The sequence below is a fragment of the Mytilus galloprovincialis genome, chromosome 10 (assembly GCF_965363235.1).
Source record: "Mytilus galloprovincialis chromosome 10, xbMytGall1.hap1.1, whole genome shotgun sequence".
NCBI classification, from domain to species: domain Eukaryota; kingdom Metazoa; phylum Mollusca; class Bivalvia; order Mytilida; family Mytilidae; genus Mytilus; species Mytilus galloprovincialis.
The window spans coordinates 48,784,175-48,800,001 of record NC_134847.1 but is presented as its reverse complement, the minus strand read 5'-3'; the positions used below and the strand labels follow the sequence as shown (position 1 = coordinate 48,800,001).

The 15,827-nt window shown below is 32.6% G+C and overlaps 1 protein-coding gene across 2 annotated transcripts; it reads right to left on the bottom strand.

The window, feature by feature from the left end:
* Positions 1-329: 329 nt before the first annotated feature.
* Positions 330-14,522, bottom strand: LOC143047717 (cysteine sulfinic acid decarboxylase-like). Of its 2 annotated transcripts, XM_076220929.1 has the most exons (15): positions 14,437-14,522; positions 12,974-13,067; positions 9,544-9,677; positions 8,835-8,928; positions 8,190-8,280; positions 6,592-6,698; positions 5,505-5,755; positions 5,004-5,120; positions 4,183-4,247; positions 3,863-3,941; positions 2,748-2,829; positions 2,341-2,458; positions 2,043-2,097; positions 1,325-1,414; positions 330-611 (listed from the first exon to the last, which is right to left on the bottom strand). In XM_076220929.1, exons 2-15 carry the CDS (start codon positions 12,996-12,998, stop codon positions 432-434), a joined length of 1,488 nt encoding a protein of 495 aa, XP_076077044.1. In that variant the 5' UTR covers positions 12,999-13,067; positions 14,437-14,522; the 3' UTR covers positions 330-431. The 2 variants fall into 2 exon arrangements, with proteins under 2 accessions (XP_076077044.1, XP_076077042.1); XM_076220927.1 differs by lacking the exons at positions 12,974-13,067; positions 14,437-14,522 and adding an exon at positions 12,006-12,126.
* Positions 14,523-15,827: the final 1,305 nt, after the last annotated feature.

The following is a 15,827-nucleotide window of genomic DNA, read 5'->3' as shown; positions in this document are numbered from 1 at the left end:
TAGATTACACAAAAAAAATGAAAAAAATTGTTGACTGTGATTTATCTATCAGATAGCTTTTTAGAATTTTGGATCCTCAATGCTCTTCAACTTTGTACCTGTTTGGCTTTATAAATATTTTGATATGAGCGTCACTGATGAGTCTTATGCAGACGAATCGCGCGTCTGGCGTACTAAATTATAATCCTGGTACCTTTGATAACTATTCATGTACAAGATTTTAAGCAAGCCTTGAAATTCATAAAATTTCAGTCATGACTTCATGTCATAAGATTTATTTTACAGATCAAAATGGTTGTGAACATGTTTTATAGAACCGTTACGTCCTGCATGGTTGAATAATATTTTATTTTATCAACACATTATTGACATTTTTGAAGAGAAAGTCTGAAGATCTAATCTGCATAAATTATCATTTAAATCAAAATATTTTACAAATCTTGTCCAAGATTTATAATCTCGTCAACAATAAAATCCATATCAGATCTTTCACACACAGGGTTTGCTATAATGACTCTGAAGAAGTTGACCAATCCCTTTGAAGATAAGGGTTGATAGCTAATCATTATAGAACCTTTAAGCATCATCCGACCCTTTATAGCTGGAGCTACCTGTAAAATAAATACAATAAATATATGAATTAATAATTTTAAGCATACATATGGTCATTTAAAATTCTGCAATTGGTATGAATTTTACTGTGAGCAGATGTCAACAAAGAAGATGTTGTAGACACACATGACTTCTGTTCATATCTAAATTTATTGTCAGTTCTTCGTCTTCATCTGATGAATGTAAAATAGCAGCACTGAAAGTAAGAAGTGCATATACATGTACCTATTATACCTATTTGAGTAATTGTTGACATTGTTTTAAGTTATGACAATCAGATTTATATCTCATTTTCTTTTGTTAGAACCAATCTTTTTTTTAAGTGAGAAAAATATGAAAATATAATTGATATTAAAGTAAGAAAGAAATGCAGAGTATGTACAAACAAACGACGAACGACAAACTGTAGACGCATTTGTAGCAAGTGTATATTTTGTCAACATTTATGCATGCAAACTTTGCAAACGTATGTTAGAAACAAATGGTCTAAGCGTGTGTTCGCTGAACCGTTGGTATCGTTTGTCTTAGTAAGAAATGCACTCCATGTTTAATGACATTCTTAAATTTTGCCTACACTAAAAATAGTTATAAAACTTTTCAAATATTGATGAAACATTTGGAGCATGCATTATACATTATTGGGGAACGCTCATGTGCTAAGCCATCCGTGGATTTAAAAGTATAAAACATATTAACATTACATGTAATTTACCTTCCCAACTTCCTCCCACCATTCTGTAGTTTCTTGTTTACCTCTGAGACGTGGTGGAATATACCAAAAGGAAATGTTGGTACATTGGAACTGAAAATTACAAATTTACGTAAAAATAGACTTAAATATTAAATATTAATGTGCGTAGCCTATTATTTGAAATATAAAAGACGAATTTGGGGCTAAGTATTAATGAGATAGTCATCAATATCAATCGTTTGTATGCAGGAACTTCCTTACTTTGTTTCACGTTGTCACTTAAATAAATATTAGATTGACTTTACTAGGCCATGTTTGAGTCAATTGACACTAGAGGGTTTTTTTGGTAGCATTAGTGTTCACTGGAAACTTTAAGTAAGTCCTTTTGGAGTAGATATTTTGACTCGTATTATGATACAAATGTAGCTAATTATAAACTACTTCCTTTAATTGTGAATATGTTGATCGGTTATGCTTTGCTTAACGCCCAGTGGTAAATATTTCATACAAATTCAAGGCAAAAGGTGGTATAATTTTTCCTTCATTATACATGTATATGGGAACGTGAACATGCGTTTTAACTAGTAGTTTATTTACACAAAAATGGTCGATGCATCTTCTAATGGGTTGCAAGTCAAAGATGTTATCATCAGTACTTCGTTACTGTCATGATTTATAAAATAAACTAAAAGAGACTTTTTTTTATTGATATTGTATCTTATTAATATATGTTTCATACCTCCGGTAAAACTAATCGAAATCCTTCTGTTGATTTTAGTTTTTCTGTAAGGTAACTGCAAAATTCAAATATAAACAGACTGCATAATTCCTTTTAAACGTTTGAAAAATAGAAATAATCGCAATTGTCAATTTTAACTTTTCCATTTGCTAACGAAAATTTACCCTTAAAACTACATATTTCTCATTCATGAAAAACAAACTTAATAACTAACTACGACCATCTCTATATTTTTTTTTCATAATTCCAATTCTCATTCATCAATACAAAGTGAATGTTAACGATTTGTTTTACTTACGCTGCTAGATCAAATGCTTTCTCTATCCTAGCGCCCATAGCTTTATCACCACGACCTTTCCACATCAACCACAATTTAAGGACATCATTTTTACGACCACATTGGATTGTTCTGTCCCCTAATTAAATACAGAGCGATCAGTGATAATCTGATATTTAGAGCAACTATCTATAAAATACCGAATTATTATTGTCTTTACAAAAAATGAATATTTGTATCATTTTAATTAAATTTAAAGCAGTTATTTAGAAAGTTATAATATAATCTTTAGTACAGTTTTAGTTTTCCATGTTAATCTTGCTGTTTGAAGAGAACATTATCTCTTTAATATGTATATTTTTCATTAAACCTTAATTGTATCTGTGTTTTAACACAGCACGCCTTAATATGACAAGAATTCTTTTTACCTATATCAAAAGAAGTGTCGTAAATTTTGTCTGGTTGAAACAAATATTCTGCTCTATATGCATTACACTTTTCCAAAAATCCCTGTAAAAATATCAATTGTATTAGAAGTTATTTAACTCATTTTATACATCTTTGATCTTATGTGTGCGTTCATTTTCCAATGACTAAAGGACAACAATATAAACATATACATGGCCTTCAACAACGATCATATCAATACCGTATAGTACGCTCTAAAAAGCCCGGTCGCCTGCCAAACTGTGAATCAATTCAAAAGAGAACAATAACTGAAATATATGCGACAAACAACAAGGAGAGACAACCACTGATCTCCTAGGTATACAGAATATTGTGGGGTCTAACATTTTCGTGAGCATCACTCCTACAACCTGTAATTAATGGTTCTTTTCTATGGTTTGTTTTAGTTGATACAAAAATAAGATGTAGTTGGTATCTACTCCTAGGAGTCGATATTAAGAATTGAACGATGGCCAGTGAGTGCGTGAATTTTTCTTGCTACCTGATTGGAAGATATTACGAGACTGAATAATCAAAGTTTATTGATTGGTTAGGTCAATCCAAACCTAGTAAATGTCCTTCAATCCCGTAGAGTATCGGATTTGTCCTCTCTATTTTAGCAATTAGATTTTGCCTGGTCATTAATCATGCATATTCATGATATTGGTACACATGTAACTTTAATCTATAAATAGTCGAATCTTCTGGAGTTTCGTAGACAACAACGTTAAACGATATATACTACTTCCTAACGTGTGACCTCACGTGTGTGGTAAAATTTGTTGATTGATGCACGTGGCTATTCTAGTAAATGAATTAATCTACAAAGCGAGAGCACTTTCCATTTTCATCAGCTAAGAGTCGACTAGCCCTTTTTGAAAGGCTAATGCTTGTATCATCTTTCTTTCAAATATTTAAGTCTGAGACATAAAGATAATGCATGTTTTAAAAAATATACCAAGCGCAATATTAAGTAGTGACTACGATGCATGTTTGTATCATCAAAGTGTACAATTTTAATGATTTGAAGAAAAAGTATACCGTCTTTCAAAGAAATCATATAAAATCGATATAAATCAATTAATGTAATATTCACCTTTTCTTTTACAACAAAAGCTGAACACTGAATACCTGCCCCAGACATTTTGTGTATATTCCATGCTACAGAATCAGACCTACAAAATAAAATTAACGTTACCGTCATTCGAATTTTTTTTTGAAGTTTAACACGTGCGAAATATGAATAAATCTGTTTTAAGTTGCAGTATATAGCATGTATTAGTTTTACAAACCTTTCGACATTACAATCATTCGCAAAAACAGAATTTTAATAGTTTAACACGTGCAAAGTATGAACCAACACGATTGAAGTTGCAGAATATAAGATGTACAGTATACGTAGTAGTTTGTACGAACCTTTCAATGCCCTTTGTAAGATACTTCAACTTATCAGACAACATGACACCACCTCCCCATGCTGCCTAAAAATAACAAGAGTAATATCTAAAAGGAATAAAAAAACATTTTACATACATGTACCTGTTGATCTCTTAGTATTTGTTTTTTTTTTTAATTGTTCCGAGTAGCTGTCTCATTGATGCATTGCATCCTCTTCCATTCATTCAAAATATTTCACAAAGTTCTGTTCACATTATGGCCTTATACGTTTTAAAACAGTCGATTCGTATCTCTGTGTTAGCAATTTAATAGACTGTGCCATTTTCAGGGATATAACTCAATCATGACGAATTGCCTGAAGACGTTTGCATAGTTTACATGCAAGTAAAAACACTTTAAACATTTGAATTATAACTTTGGAATAAAACACAGGCGAGACATATGTACATGTATGTATCAATAACAAGCGTTGTTAGAAAAATAATTGCTTCACGAGCTATTGTTTTCATTGCCAATGGTGATAGTGTCAAAAGATAAAAAGCAAAAAATACTTACAGTGAAACATAGTTTGAGCTCCTAACAATGGCGATGACAGTAGTACTAATATAACATTGCAACGACACATTTTCAATGTTTGTATACAATTTGTATGTATTTCAATCAATTAACGGAAAGTGTTTTTGTTTATTTGTTGTATGGGCAGTCTACACGTGGAAATGGATTTAACACCGTTGTGTTGACATGATGCAAAGGTACGCACATGTCATATTTGTTTCAAATGCGGATATATTTTATGAAGTGTCTGCGTTATAAAAATAAATTTGCAAAACAATACGTACATCAACGTGCATCCAGACGTTATATCGTTTACAAATATCAGCCACAGACTCGAGATCATCAAAAGATCCTAACACCGTTGTCCCACAAGATGCCATAAACATTATGGGAGCACATTTCTGAAATGCGAGCAATTTTAGTAATCAACAAAAGAAAGTCATCTGTATTAGCAAATGATGAGCTGTATAAACTTTCAAATACTAGTACTGAAACAATTGAGATTTACCAAAAAAAATCTACAATCTTTCAAAGTTGTTGTTTTTTGAAATTAATGTTGTTGAATACAAAAAATGATCATGTACCCTTAATTTTATCTAAGAAATATATAAGAAGTTATGGTTTAAAATAGATATAAGAAGATGTGGTATGTGCCAATGAGACAACTCTCCATCCAATTATAGGTTAAAATACAAACTTCATCACGGAGTCTTATCTTATCTTTTAAACAAAGTTTGTCTATAGATTTGTTGTGAACAAACATTTAAGACGTTCATCATACCTACTTTTTGTTTGCATTGTTGAATCTTGATTTCTAAATCTTCCGGAATAACTCTACCTCTATCATCGGATTTGACTTTAACAACACTTTCCGTCCCGAATCCTAGAAAGTTTGCACCTTTCTCAACAGAATAATGTGCGTCCTCAGACTTTAAAATGACCATTGGTTCACACGAAAACAGACCTTTTTCCTTTAAAGTGGGATTGTGTCTAAATCTAGCTAAATGTATAGCTATAAGATTTGAGAAGGAACTACCTGCAAAGAGCAATTATAATGTATTGAACCATTTCAGTAAACAGATATTTTAAAAACAGAATTACAGGTATGTTTATGAGACACTTAGTGGGGGTTTTATTTCTTTTTTTCTCTCAATTCTTTATCTGTATTGTCCATTATTCTCAATTCATGGGGGATGGAATATATCGTGATTTTACCACGGGTTGGCCCTTTATGACATGTATTTTACCCTGAGCGATAGCGAGGTGTAAAATATCGGCATAAAGGGGCAATCCGTGGTAAAATCACGATATATTCAAGAGGATTTGGATGGGGTTAATGATTAAAGAATAATGCCCTTAAAAAATGAAGATTAGAGAATAATGGGCCAAAAAATGAAGATTAGAGAAAAAAGGGGTTAATTTTTTGGAAGATTAGAGAAAAAAAGGGGTTAAATTTTTGAAGATTAGAGAAAGAAGGGGTGAAAATTAAATGTTTACAGAATAAAAGACCCCCCATCCAGACCCTCATTCAAGCCCCATGAATTATTTCGATTCTAATAGGACAAATACGGCTATTGTTTTGGATCGAAGCGCTCTAAGTGGAGGAAAATATTTGCCGTTCCCATAAATAAACGCGCTATTGAATTGGCGTAAAAGAACGGAGCAAACTGAATTAGTGACATGCTTAAAGTTTTTACAATAACGTATTTAGATAGTTGTGGGTGAATTTATATAGTTTATAACATTGATAAATTTTGTAAAAAAAAGCAACACAACGGTAACACAACATAAATGCACATGTATCTCCGATTTAAATGATAGAATGTTTACCCAAAACTCTACAAGACAATATAGTTTTATTTCGATAAATACCTGGACAGAAAATGCCTTCACCGTCTGGATATCCAATTAGTGATGATATCTTTTTGAAAATATAGTTTTCTAGCGTCACCATGGCGGGTGACACTTCATATGTGTGCCTGAAAATATATAGTTAAACAAGAAGTAATTGTAACAGGATGATGTTACGAAGTCTCCCAAACAAAGCTCCCATAACTCGCCATTCATATGGTCCCATGTTTATTTGATTTGATTTTTTGTCCCATACAAGAATATATATGGCTTATGAGTAGGGATCTCCACCATTTACAAGTATTCAAACAGGAGGGGGTGGTGGTGACCCCCAGGGAATTTACCTACATTTCATTTCATTTGTTTTATTGTCCCCTACAAGAATGTATATGGTTTAAGGATAGGGATCTGGACCGTTTACAAGATAATAGCACATTCTCAAATTGAACAGGGTGGGGCATTTCATTTGATTAGCTTTATTGTCCCATACAAGAATATATATGGTTTAGGGGTGGGGATGTTGACCGTTTACAAGTTTTCAAACAAGAGGGGGTGGGGTGACCCCCTAGGGACTTCCCTCTTCTTTCATTTCATTTGTTTTATTGTCCCCTACAAGAATATATATGGTTTAGGGGTGGGGATGTTGACCGTTTACAAGTTTTCAAACAAGAGGGGATGGGGTAACCCCCTACGGAATTCCCTTTTATTTCATTTCATTTGTTTTATTGTCCCTACAAGAATATATATGGTTTAGGGGTGGGGATGTTGACCGTTTACAAAATAATAGCACATTCTCAAATTGACTGGGGTGGGGATTACCCCCTGAGACCTCCCATTAATTTCATTTGATATGTTTTATCGTCCCATTCGAGAATATAAATAAAATTGAGAATGGAAATGGGGAATGTGTCAAAGAGACAACAACCCGACCAAATAAAAAACAACAGCAGAGGGTCACCAACAGGTCTTCAATGTAGCGAGAATTTCCCGCACCCGGAGGCCCCTAAATATATGGTTTAGGGGTGGGGATCTGGACCGTTTACAAAATATAAGCATATTCTCAAATTGAAGGGGGTGGGGATGAACTCCCAGGGACTCCCCCTATATTTCATGTGATTTGTTTTATTGTCCTATAATCAATTCTGAAGACTGCATGTATCTATCACTTACAGTTTTCAAGTTATATTCATTTGAAAATTTTAGAAAATAAAATCCCATAGGGTTCTATAGTAAACCCCTTCCTCCTTTCTACCCCCCAAATACCCCTTAATAGACCCCAATGCACAAACGAAAGATTGATGGCTCACCTAGACATATTAGTCTACCATTTTATGAAATTCTAAGTCAATCTGACAAGCGGTTTTGGAGAAACGCTGCGGACAAGTTCATTTTTTAAAGTGGCGGAAGAGGAAGAAGAAGAAGAAGAATAATAAAAATAAGAAGAACTGAGCAAAAACAATAAGTCTCCAAACTTTGTTTGGGAGACTTAAAAATATATCTTGATACACTCTCTGTAATAAATTGTATTACAATTGTCATTTCATTTGCCATTACTTTTTTTACTCATAATTTTTTTTTTATATTTTTTAGAATTTGCTACATTAGTAAAACTCACTTACACATTACAATTCAGGACTTCGGTCAACCATGCCCCAAATAAACTGTATGGATCAACTCCGGTATACAGTTGGTTGAGGAAACGGGGATGACCTACAAAAACATTTTTAAACTAAAGTATTTGAATAAAAAGGTGAAACAGGAACACTGAAAAATCCGTAAAACTTATTTCAATTTTAAGTGCAAGCATGTATCTTAATATATACACAAAAGACACAAGATTTCTGGGGTATTGATATGTTGTCATCTGGACTCTCAGTCATCAATTAAACCATGCCACAGAGATGCGTCCGTATTAGTGAGCAGGATGTATAAATACTCTGCCACGTTTGGTCGGAACTGGAACATTAAACGAGATGTCTGGTGTAGGGAGATGTCGTGTGCTACATGTACATGTACGCTGGCTACATTTTTGGCAAATCATTGTAGTGATAGTAATCATGTCACCCTATATTCCGGTCGATAAACTGCAAAACTTTCGTTAATATGTTCTCGTCTTACTTATCTATAGAATAGTTGATACTGAACAGTACGCAACCATCAATCAATCTATGAAAAAAGATTGCCACGATCCCTGTTAATTTTCCCGTATAGCATTCTATAAAAAGTAACGTATCATTAAAACTTTCAATATACGGTGATCATACCTGGTACAATACTACCATCTATAACTTTCCTTCCTAGTTCCAACAATTTCTCACGTGGTACGGGTTCTTCGTAAATTTCCAGATCTAAAAATTTCTGTGTGAAAAATTAATAAGACGATGTGTATAAAAAAAACCTTGACAAAGTTATCGCTTTTTTATTATGTGTATGCTGGGCATGATATTTATATTCTAGTAATGGGATTGCCTTGGAATCATAGTTATACTAGATAAAACCATTTAAATCTGAAAATTTCATTTAAGACCTAATGAGAAAATACTTAGCCGTATCCGTTAATGATTATGGGACTAAGCGGACTACCCTTTTGAATTGATTTAATCTGCACCTAATCTGCACCTTCCTGATGGTCTGAATTGGATAGGGACGGGGGTCATCCATTTCAGTTTTTGTCCATTTTCCTCTATTCTTTATATTTAAGCGTCCGAAAGTTCTCTATTTTTTACAATATTTCTGCAGTAATGACCCATTTTTCTCTGTTTTGTAAAACCAACCAAGACCCCCGTTCATTATAACGTATGAACATTTTAAAGCGGGCGATTATGAAAAAAGAGATCTTGAAGGACTCAAATGTTACCAAACACCTTTCCTTGCACTATAAGATATTCTGTCGCCTACCGTACAACAAGCCTGAACAGTAACATTTAACTAAACGAGAATACACCTCAAATATATCCATTATTATTTACTTACTTGCAAGTCTAACGGTTGCCTAAAATTAAGAACTTTAGTATTTGGATCAGTTTGTGGTATAAGAGCTTCATTTAGTATTAGTTTACTAAAATCTTTAACAAATTGTTGGATTTCTGGTTCAGCATAAGAATAACCTGAAGATAAAGAAGGAAACATGTGCGTCAATGTTTTGACTAGAATATTACACAAGTGCAATTCCATATGACTCTCATTGCCTGGTTTTGATTGTTATTTTTGTTATGCTGCTCGAAATAAAATCAGTCGTATCATTCAGATCTAGTTCGGTATGAAGGTTTCTATTAAATTTCTGTATTTTGTATGAAAGAAGTTTTTCATTGGCATGAAACCAATCAATTTTTATCACAACCCATCCTGTTGTTAATTCAATTTTTTTATAAAAAAAACCTCTTGAAAATAACTGTGTAGTAAAACTATGTGGCAAATGATCCTGAAAACCCCAAAAACACTGACCCGAGTCGATAGAAATTGTTGACAACGTCCAATGAGGGGAGAGGGGTTGGAGGGGTCCTGATCCAGAAATCCCGAGGTTCCGAATTTAAATCCCGACATCCCGAAATTCGAAAAAAGAATTCCCGGAATCCGTAAGGATCAATCCCGAAATCCCGAGCTTACAAACACCCGATCCCGACGTCCCCCCTCAAATGGCACAGGTAACGTTTTACATTTTATCCATATACAATGTATGTGTATGCATACATGCATTTTGTTAATTTTTAGAGTTATTTTATCTATATACAATGTATGTGTATGCATAAATGCATTTTGTTCTATATGAATAATGTTGAACTTGTAAAGGCTCGACATGCTATATAAACATGACAAGATACATGTCACAAACACAAAACAAATAGATTTCGTAATATTTTGACAACTCGAATGTTATTTGTACAAAAATTACAACAAATTGGTATCACAGTATAATAACCCTTGTACAACACAAAGATTATAAACTGTCTTTTGAAGAGTTATCTTTATGAATTGAAAAGCTCCAACCGTAGTGCTGCTCATGCAAGTATAAAACCGGCACCCAGAGGATTGGGAAAATGAACGCAAACACAGCGTATTCATCTATTGGAAATGTATACATTTACCTAAATATTTCACTTTTAAAATGTCTGAAGTAATTGTGTGTAACAGTACGAAACCAATGGCATAAGACTTGTTAATGATAGTTAAACGACTTGACAGGAATCAAGCATGGCATCGAACTAGACATAAATGTAGTATATTCAAAATTTAAAAAAGTACCGTCGAAAAGAAGGCAAGAGTTCCACCCACACTTAATAAACGTATATCAGTTTATTCCGTGAGATGCCATTCGAAATTAGGGAATGTATTTAACTTGATACATTCGTGATAATTTGTAATTATCGACTCCTAGGAGTCGATATTAAGAATTAAACGATGGACACTCAGTGCGTGAATTTTTCTTGCTACCTGATTGGAAGATATTACGAGACGTGAATAATGAAAGTTTATTGATTGGTTAGGACAATCCAATTCTAGTAAATGTCCTTCAATCCCGTAGAGTATCGGATTTGTCCTCTCTATTTTAGCAATTAGATCATTTGCCTGGTCATTACTCATGCATATTCATGATATTTGTAAACAGGTAACTTTTATCTATAAATAGTCGAATTTTCTGGAGTTTCGTAAACAACAATACTTCATAACGTGTGACCTCACATGTGTGGTAAAATTTGTTGATTGATGCACGTGGCTATTCTAGTATATGAATAAATCAACAAAGCGAGAGCACTTTCAATTTTCATCAGCTAAGAGTCGACTTAGCCCTTTTTGAAAAGCTAATGCTTGTATTAAAATTAATCTCAGAAGTGTATTATGTTTACGGAACTACTGCCATTAACCGGGGAAATTCCGACTAAAATCTTAATATTATGCAAGCTATTCTCAGAATTATCGATTAAAATCTTCGAATTATCAACTTAAATTTTGGAAATTCCTTTTTTTTTTCGTGTAAAAACAATCCATTTTTGATATTTAACATTCATACTGAAAAATTTCAAGGAGATATAATACTATCATCGCCTCCTCCAAGAAAATGCAATATCTATGGGGAAAAAATAATTCTAATAACATGTCACTCATATGTTTCCGTATAGAGATTGCATTGTCCTGTTAGATCATCACATCAGGTGTATTCAATATTCGAATGTTAAAGACTTTGATACCATCTTCATTTTTTGTAAATATTTAAATGTAGTTAATTCTGGTTGACCTTTTGATTGATTATAGAAACCAACTTGAAGGTTAATTAAGTTCAGAGCAATGTAAAGGTTATACAACGTACATGTTGGCTATTTTGTTTCAGCATTATTCGTTTCCACATTTGATGGCAGAATAACATTGTTTTTTTTTTCATGTACAATTTAAAAAAAAATATCATTACTATAGCAGATTTTGAAACTTTTGCAGCTTACCTTTCAGACGGTTGCTGTTGTCGTATTCAGCCATTACACATTTGTCGACTGAATCTATTTATAACTTTAATAGTATATTTTGTGAAAACATACACGAGTTTCAACCATGTCAACATGATTTGTGTTATATGTCACAAATCATAGCAAATTAAAAAGATACTGTTGACTGCTTTTCTGTTTATATATTTGCAATATTCATAACTAATAATATTTTAATAAACATATATGTTAAAAGTACGTTAAACTAGCTTGATAAGGCATGAGCCATGAAGTTATAGATGCTATTTCATTTTCAATATTGTACGTTATATATACATGATATAGAAACTATAATGATTTATAAATATCTTGTACATACATTAAAGTACATTAATTATTATTATAAGTGACTTTTGATATGAAACAAAGTTGATATCGGGGTTTGGGTTTGGATGGAATTGTCTTGCCTTCTTTATTCTGTATTAATTAGTCTGAATGGTTTCTATTCTTTGTTTAGGCAGCAACCATTTGATTTTCTGGGGGGGGGGGGGGGGGGGGGGGGGGGGGGGGGGGGGGGCTGCTATGGTTTTTTTTCTGGACAAATTTTTTTCTTTCAATTTTAGCATTACATATAGTGGCAGCTGAGGGTGAAACAAACAATTTTTTTTTCTCAGAATCAAAAACAAATTATTTTTTTCTCCAAAAACTGGAAACAAACTGTTTTTTCCAAAAAAAAACCATACCCCCCCCCCCCCCCCCCAGAAAATCAAATGGTTGCTGCCTTATCATGTTTATTGAAGCTATCATTTCCTTTTCTTTATATTTTAGCATTGATTTCCATTATCCTCTATTCTTTATTTTTTTACCAATTTTTCTGTATTCTTGAAATGCGTGTATATCATTTTGCATTAACTAATTTTGTGTTTTTTATTTTATTGTTCCATAAAAATTATTTGAGTACATATAAAATAATATTGAATAAGAAATACCTTGAGATGTCGACTGACTGGCCATATTTCTGTGATTGGTCAGAGTTCAGATGATGTGCCTTGTATACACACGTCTTATTTGAAGATTTATAAGCTAAATAAAAACAATATATTTTTTTTGCACGCCCATATTACTATTACTGTAACAATGTACATGCTACTTAAGTTTTTTGGTTTTATTGTACCTTACATACATGTGTTTTTGTAAAGTATACTGCTCAATACAGATGTTTCAGAGCTTGTGGTTTAATTTAAACCTTCGGATTTTTCTACACAAGCATGATAAAAAGCGGCTGCTTACAAGAAAACTAATTAACCAAAGGTTTCGTACTACAAATATGCCTGAAATATACTGTCTGCTGTACGTTTAGAAAACGACAATAATTAATAGTTTTCAACACGGCAAATATCTTAGAAGGAATACAGATAACTCTTTCGAAGCACTTCATTAGTTCAATTTCAGTAATTGTTTTATTAGTTACAAATTGCTGAGCCTTGATATATTTGTCAATGAGACAGCAACCTATTTATAAAAAAAAAAACGACAAGACGTTTAGAGGGCTTTGTTCGTCTGTTTGTCCTACAATGTACTTTCACAAGATTTAATCCCTTCTCTGAATTCGTAATTATTTTGTTTTTAGCTCACGTTGATAAAATGCATTATATATTCTAATTTTGAGTAAAATGTCTCACGTATCATGCATTTATGTACATAACCTAACTGATGTCACACACCTGAAAATTTATTAGAAAATAGAGCCTGTTGTCCACTCAAATGAAATCACTGCGCGCTGTGTGTATCGCTATTTTACCAAATACACCTTTTTCGTGATTCAATTCTTAGTACTTTTAAATCTAATGAGAATTTCAAACATTTATGCTATGCACATTGGTCACAGTAAAATTATCTTGATATAAACGAGTGTGATTTCATAATGTTTGAGTGAAATGCAAACATCAAGTCAGATCATAATGCTGCACGCGAACACGAAACAACTACTTCGCTTCCGTAATGAATAATAATGCTCTACAGGTATACATGTATAGATCGTCCTGAACATGCATGAAATATTTGCCACTGGATGACCATTAATTTATCTAGATTTATAGTTACGTGTATTACTAAAATGCATTTGGAATTTCTCAACTCCTAATTTTGACCTTATAATCCTAATATAGATCGATTTAAACCAAGCCGGTATACAATAAATGTAAATTCAAGTCCGTGAACTGATAACCTAGCCCCTGTGCGGCATGACATCTTCCAACTTCATGTCACCATGATTGTTCGAAGGTGGAAATCTGCCTCACCGCATACTGTTAGTGTTATGCATTTAGCATAACTATACATCAATTGGTCAGAAACATATTTTCTTCACATTTTGTTGTATGTTAATCGTTGTTAAACCCTTCAAGCGACACATACCATACAATATATCGTTCAAAAAATAAAGTACACTTACCTTAAGATGTAATCTTTGCTTAAGTAAAGGACACATACTGTTATCATATTTGCTGACATACGTTAAGACCTTGAATATATAACATACATGTAGATATTAAAGGGTAGATTCAAATAGTTTGTCCTTAATCCAGTTCATTTTCTCAGTGCATATATTTAAATCAAAGTGGAAAAACACACGTGAACAAGTAATAGATAATCAGAAGATACAAGTTTAGAAGAATGATCGTTTAGCTAAAACAAATTTTATTGTCTGGATTAGATACAAGTTATATTAACTTTAAATAATCCTCTCCAAATTGTACACTATACCAAATTTCTAGATGACCATGATGACAGCAATTACAAAATACCCTACAATTATATGAAAAATATATACAATAAATATGTCATGTTTAAACAGTAACAGTTGGATAAGAATACATTTAAAGATACATCAATGTTATACAAGTATGTCAAAGAATCGTTTTGTTTGGCATATATATAACTATGATAGTCAATATGTTACTGGTCGTGTCTTTTTTTTACATAGAAGTATCTAAAGTCATAAACAAATAGTGTTGTTTATACTTGGTATTCTTATCAATCAAGCGATATTAAATCTGGTTTAATTAGGCGACTTTTAAGTTTGGCAGATTGTTTTTATTTATCTTGCGCCAGCAACTTAATTTTTAAGGGCATTTTCAAACAAATGGAATCTACAGTCGCATTATTTTTTTCTAACTTTCAAACCAATGGGTAGACAAAATTTTAATAATTCTTTAAGTACTAAAATTCGTTTTGACCCTATAGACATTCTAAATAAGACAAATTCAACGAAACACTGTTAGCATGACTTCCCATTCTGAAGATGTGCGACCGTTTGGTTTTGTGGGATGTAAAAATACGCAGACACGTTCGATCGAAAAGGGTATATTACCTTTAATCTATATTTACTGCCTCGTGAAGGGAAAAAGCAACACTCTTTGCACTTCAAATATCTCTTGCACAATGTCTACGAAGGGTTCTTAATTCTTCTCCCGGTTTACAAACTTTTCTTTTTATATTAATCGAAGACTTGTATACGTCCTGTAGTTCTTACCCTGAATGTGCATGGGATATTTGCAAATGGGTGAAAAGTAAAAACAATCCATCAATGAATGTATCCATGCTATTAACATGTTACTATTATTATCCTCTGATCTTCAAAATGAGTAGACGACGTATGGCCAATTTTCCGTTTCCCTCAAAGATTTAAAATCTAAAAATCTTCGAATTGAAATATTAAACACTTTTTTTTAATCTATATTTATAAATTATTCCATCAAATAAAAATATTATACAATGGTAAAAGTTTCGGCTACATTCAAACAACAAAATACTAATTTGAAATTTTACATGTATTTGATTTTG